The sequence below is a fragment of the Cupressus sempervirens genome, chromosome 3 (assembly GCF_028749045.1).
Source record: "Cupressus sempervirens isolate cs-2001-9-10 chromosome 3, ASM2874904v1, whole genome shotgun sequence".
Taxonomy (NCBI): domain Eukaryota; kingdom Viridiplantae; phylum Streptophyta; class Pinopsida; order Cupressales; family Cupressaceae; genus Cupressus; species Cupressus sempervirens.
In genome coordinates this window covers 510,349,057-510,355,056 of record NC_143120.1, presented here as the reverse complement: position 1 = coordinate 510,355,056, position 6,000 = coordinate 510,349,057, and the positions used below count along the sequence as shown (strand labels likewise).

General features: G+C 33.5%; 1 protein-coding gene across 1 annotated transcript in view; it reads right to left on the bottom strand.

Moving 5' to 3' along the window:
* Positions 1-400: 400 nt before the first annotated feature.
* LOC149567416 (phenylalanyl-tRNA synthetase, putative / phenylalanine-tRNA ligase) overlaps positions 401-6,000 on the bottom strand; it is a 100,470-nt gene continuing 94,870 nt past the window's right edge. Inside the window, exons 10-18 of the mRNA XM_089820594.1 lie at positions 2,624-2,700; positions 2,428-2,512; positions 2,218-2,314; positions 1,961-2,057; positions 1,568-1,639; positions 1,347-1,413; positions 1,139-1,264; positions 981-1,035; positions 401-854 (exon numbers count right to left, since the gene is read on the bottom strand). Of these exons, the coding sequence (XP_089676720.1) occupies positions 801-854; positions 981-1,035; positions 1,139-1,264; positions 1,347-1,413; positions 1,568-1,639; positions 1,961-2,057; positions 2,218-2,314; positions 2,428-2,512; positions 2,624-2,700 (730 nt within the window). The 3' untranslated portion in view covers positions 401-800. The remainder of the gene's footprint in view (positions 855-980; positions 1,036-1,138; positions 1,265-1,346; positions 1,414-1,567; positions 1,640-1,960; positions 2,058-2,217; positions 2,315-2,427; positions 2,513-2,623; positions 2,701-6,000) is intronic.

Sequence of the window (6,000 nt, the reverse complement as noted above, 5' to 3'; positions counted from 1 at the left end):
CTTTTCTTTTTAAGAGAGACAACCATATATCGATGTCTCTGAAGAATTCTTGCCGTACATAGATGTCTCATCAATTCAGCAAAGCAAATTCAAGACATGTTGAGAAAACTTTCGTCAAGCAAGTTCAATGTTTGCATAATTGGCAATCTTTGCCATGACACACTAGAAAATCCTACAGCTATACACAAGGGTTATGGCTTGGATGATGAAAATATTGATATAATGCTTATAGATCTTTCTTTTTGTACAGTAGAATCATGTCTACGCCTTCTTTTTCTTCCTTGTAGTGACTGTCATCTTGTGTGCATGGTTCCTATATAACTTTTCCAGATAAATAATTTTTTCTTCAATGCTTTATTCTGATATTTAGAAGCAGAAGCACTTTTAAGCTCTGATACCATTTGCGAAAATTGGAGAGCATAAATTGATGTTTTCTGTTTACATTTCAAATAGATGGATCCATAGATCCTCAAATAGCTGCATGTAGGGAGAAACATGTCTCTTCCAACAGACATCCCTATACATGACAAATGAGGCATAGTCTGTTAAAATACAGTACATATTTCTAACCACCATAACCTTTCTACAGTTAAAATGAACTGCACGTGATTTGCTTTCTTCATGTAGAAAATCTAAAACGTACAGGAAAATCCCAAAAAGTTCAGAATATTTGTATCAGTCACAAGAATTATCCATGAAAATAAATTAAGAGATACTCAAAGATCCAATGTTCTTCCGCTGAATTGTTAGTTCTGTTATATTGGATCTCTCACAACAAAACTGAATCTTTTCCCAGAACACTACTGCACACCAAGTCGGCAAATTGGATTTCTTTTGATGAGATTCAGGTCCACCTGCAGCCCAAACATATTCGACAACAGAGAGGCTATAATATTTGACACAAGTAAACACCTTACCAAACAAACCAACCAGGAAGGAAGCATTCATTTTGACAAACTCAGAAATGCTGCAATTATTACCTTGGGCCCAAAGAGATCACGTATATTGTCAATGCCATACAAGATCATAGTAGGTCTGCATAACATATAATTTCATGCTATTAATATCAAGAAAATCATGCCATAAAGGATTATGAGATCTAAAGTCTGGGAGTCTAAATGGAGTTATAAGCTTTCACCTTTCTAGGGATAAACCCCATGCAATGACGGAAACATCTTCCGGTAGGCCCATAGGAAGGAGCATTTCTGGCCGAAACATGCCAGAATTACCAACCTCTACCCATTTCTTGAATCCTTCATGATAACTACACTTGAACAATTAAGACATAAGAGGAGGTGATTTGAAATGTGATGATTATTTCCAAAGCCTCAAAAATTAACTTTTACCTGAAAATTTCCATGCTAGGCTCTGTATAAGGATTGTAAGCAGGCTTGAATTTTATCTTAGTCATTCCTAAATTGGAAGTTGCGTCAGAAGACTATACGATCCCAATACATAACAAGAATACAGAATCCAAGACACCTCAAACATAGAAAATTCACTCATTTGGCAAAAAATGGTAACACTCGAGGAGTCCAAACAGAAAATGTAAGTCTTTAATACTAACCCAAACGAGAAAAGAAATCATTCAAGACACCAATTAAGTCGCCCAATGTAAGCCCTCTATCACAAACAACCCCTGAAATCCAAAAAGAAAAAATGTTAAGAACTACAATTTGTGCACAAACAAATAATACATACTAGAAACTGCAATTTAACAAGTGAAGATGCATACTGGCATTCATGATGTTACCCTGTAAAATTACTCATCAAAATAAGATAAAAATGAAAAGTCCACTAGTCCATGCACTCATTGTCTGACAGCTCTGACCTTGGACATGTAGACAAAGCGTCCAAGAGTTCAGGCAATTTGGACAGCAATCAAGAGAATGTTTTTTCTACCAAAACATTATTTAAGATGTAAATAGTAGTTTATTATTGGAAATGGTTCAACTTCAACCTTCGATTTGGTGAAACTCGGCAAGATGTGTCCTATCCACTGCCTCATTTCGGAAGACCCGATCAATGGAGAAGTACCGTTTGGGAGTGAAAGGCTTCTGCAGATCAAACAAAACATATCTACTATTCATTAGCTATACCCACTTTAATGACAATTTTCTGAGAAAATGCAGTTGTTGGACCAAAAATCATGGAAAACAAATCACATTATAAAACCAGCGGAGAGAAGAGCTAATATCATGAAAGTGAAAGAAGCACCTGAGCTAATGCGTAAAGCATTCTAGATGAAACAGCTGTTGTATGAGTACGCAGTAAGTTTTTTTCAGCTTCTTCCCTCTTCCAATCATATCCATATCTATATAAGGGATAAGACATGAGATTAAAGAGTCAAAGCCATTTGGAAATCCGTTAGTGTATATAAAAGGAATCATAAATGAATTAATAATGTATTTATGATTTAAATCACACCCTTTCGATCCATAGCCACCGGATTCATGCACTTTTTTAACCCTCTCTAAATAATCTTCAGGCAATTTTTGAGTAGATGCGGGAACTGCAAATAGAAGGAACTATTAGTTTTTTCTCCCTAACCAAATCCTTTTCAACATGTATCATATTTAGCAAAAAATTGAGTATTTTGAGCTGAGATCAATTAAGTAAAAACCTTTCAGGAAAAAGGTATCATGCGAATCTCGAGCTGGATGCTGCTGTGGTTGGAAAAGAACATCAAAATTCCAGAAACTACAAGATACAGAGAGAGTTGTTTATGATGATCTATAATACGCATGATCATATGCATTGAATAATCATATGATTGTTACAATTACATTCATAGGAAACATTTATACAAATTAAAAAATTAAAAAGTAGAAACATATTTAAAAATCTCATTGTTTATCAAAAAAAACACTAATGCCAAATAAAATGAAATTACAGTAAATCTGCGCAATCTTGTAAAAGAAAATTCATTGTATCTGTATTAGAAAGAAGCCAATTCAGTTCCAAAATAGCAAGATTTTCTGATAGTAACTCCATTTATGTATGGAATACATCAAGGCTCTGCATATTTATTTTTCGAGTTTCTCAGATTTCTGCTACCTCAAGCTGGTCTAGAAAATATTTAAATTTTATAAGCATCTGTTATCAACAAGAGAGATGCAAATTCAACCAATTGTGAAGCACGGTATAATCATGTTAGTGAAGTTAAAAACCTCCTCAAGAACCAGACTTATCAAAATTCACTATTTATTTCAATATTTAAATTCTACAAGCAGCCCCGTAGATGATTTATTTCTAAAAGCATTGTAGTATTGTCTTTTACATTAGATATTATATATTTTGAACTTCAAAAACATCTGCAAATCAAAATACAAGATGAGAGAATTGCATATGCACTTTTTTCAAATGTCTGTTGTCCTGCATTTTGTCACCACAAAATGTTGGTAACAGCACAAAACTTTTTCAAGCTAGTTTCAAGTATCTCTAAGTTTGAGTTTGATATTCAATTTTTTAATGTTGATCGATCAATCAACTTCAATTCGTATATCAAATTGTTTTATTGAAGGATTTCGTCATGTCTTTTTCGTTTTTCTTTCAGTCAAGCCTTGCTTGATTTTTGAGGCCTTCATCGTCATTATCTTTTTTTTGAGTTTGCGTTTGTTGGTTTTTAGTGCTTTGGTTTGGCTCATGTCATGCCTTTCGATTTTCCCTTCGATTTGGTCTAACCTAGAGCATAATCGGAGTTGTCAGTCAAGAGATATGGTCGTTTTAGTGCCTCAAAAGTGGACTTTTTTGATGCAACAGCACGAATTAAAAATATCATATTATATTTTAATTTGGCATTCACATTTTAAAAAATATAACTTAAATTCACTTTATGTTATGTTTTTAAGTTACTTTATCATTTAAATTTTCACTTAAAGTAATTATAGTGCACTATATGTTATAATTTTAAGTTTGAGTTACTTTTTTGTTTTTCACTTAAAGTCACTATATAAACTATATAGTTTCAATTTAATTTTTTATTTTTAAATCAAATGCTCATTTAAATGTTACTTTTTAAATGATATTTATGTATTATATTTTTAATATGATATATAAATATTGTTTGTCTCATTAAAGTAATATTTTAATGAAATTAAATTGATATATGTTTGTTAAATGACTGTAAGTCACCAAAAGTGGACGTTTTACATGTCACTACATATAAAGCTCAACTTAAAAGCATAAGACTATCAAAAGTGGACCTTTTTGGTGTCATTACATCAAAAGGTGAGTTTTATATGTCATTGCATCAAAAGCATGAGATTTCACTTAAAATATGCAATCCTCCCCAAAAGGTTCGATTTTGATCAAATGCATGTTTTAAAATGTGTCATGCACCCTAAAAGGTTTGATTTACCTTGTTGAGAGCTTTTAAAATATGCATGTCGCCCCAAAAGGTTTGATTTTAACTAAAAACATATTTTAAAACATGTGGTGCCTCCCAAAAGGTCTGATTTTGGAAGAACACATGCACAGCTCTCCAAGAACCCGATTTTGCTCATTGTGAGAGATTTTCTTGATGGTTTTGCATGAGATCTTCTCCAATAGGGTCGTTTTTTCTTGGCAATGGATTTTCTAGCACCAAAAATGGATTCATCTTCCTGAAAAATCATTTTCCTAAGCTCTATCCTAGGGCACGTTTTTGAGAAAAACTTCAAAAAAGACCATTTTTTATCAACGTTTTTGCTCCAAGAAGAATCGATTTGGTCTTATTTGGTGATTACATTGCATATTGGTAAATGTTTTGGTGTTTAAACACCAAATCGATTTGATCTCTTGCCTTGGTGAAAAACATTTTTCACTAAAAATGTCCCATAGCTTGAGCATGTAAAAACGTTGCATCATGGAGCAAGTTTAGGGCACGTTTTGGCATCTTCCTCCAAAAACGCCTTGTTTGCTGCTCTCTCCCATTTGAATTTGCAAAGTTGGAAAAAGTCTAAATGTTTTTTAAGAGGTTTTCAACATTGGAGCATCTTTTTCCTTCATTTTTGGCACTTAATCTTCATGTAAGTGGACTTATTTTTTCTTGCTATTTAATTTGTGTTTATCTTGCTAATTTTATGCACATTATTGCTTGATGATTGCCACATGTTGAAATCAATGCCATGGAAAGTGAATTTTTCCTTTTAAAATGAAGAAATTATTCATTTTCATGTTTTTGGTTTTTTCCCAACTTCCAAATTCGAATTTGTGTGTTGAAGTGTTTTGCATCTTGACATATTTGAGTCACTCTCCAAAAATACGTTTTTCTTTTGAGTTTTTGTGCTTTGTGTTTGTTTGCCGGTTTTCTCCACTTTTGAGAAGTCACAAGTTCTTTCCCAAGAACTTGTTGTTTCACTTCATGCGAAAGCATCATCACAATTCACTTCCATCTTCCATATCACACACTTTGCATCTCATCCAACAAATGCGATTACATGTTTTCCATCTCATTCACCATCCGCACATGCATGTAATCTCATTTTTCACTTCCATTTTCACTCATCTCACTTTTCACATCCATTCGCACAGCACGATTACATGGAAAGCCTTACGTGTAATAGCATCTCAAAACCCCGATTTTGACTAAAAGTGACTTTTTTTAAAAAGTCAAAAAGATGTCATTTTCATTCTTTCATGTACTTTGACTTCACCTTTCTACCAAAGATGACTATAAAGCTCATTATCCCTCTTCCATTTTCCATTTCCATCTCTCCATATGCATTTGTGCCTCCATGAGCAAATACATGTTTCCGCATCTTTTCATGCTTTGCACCTCATCTTCCATTCGCACTTGTATGTAAAGTGTATCTTCCATCCGCATTCGCATCTCATCTCACTTTTCATCTCTCGTTAAATGTTGCACTTGCACATACTCATTTTTCATGCAATAATGCCTTGAAAACCTAAAGCCACGATCGAAATCAGCAATCTTCATTCGCACGCACTCCCATGCGTTCCACCTTTACACATTTTCATTTCATTCCATCTTCCATTTTCCACCTTTGTAACACTTCA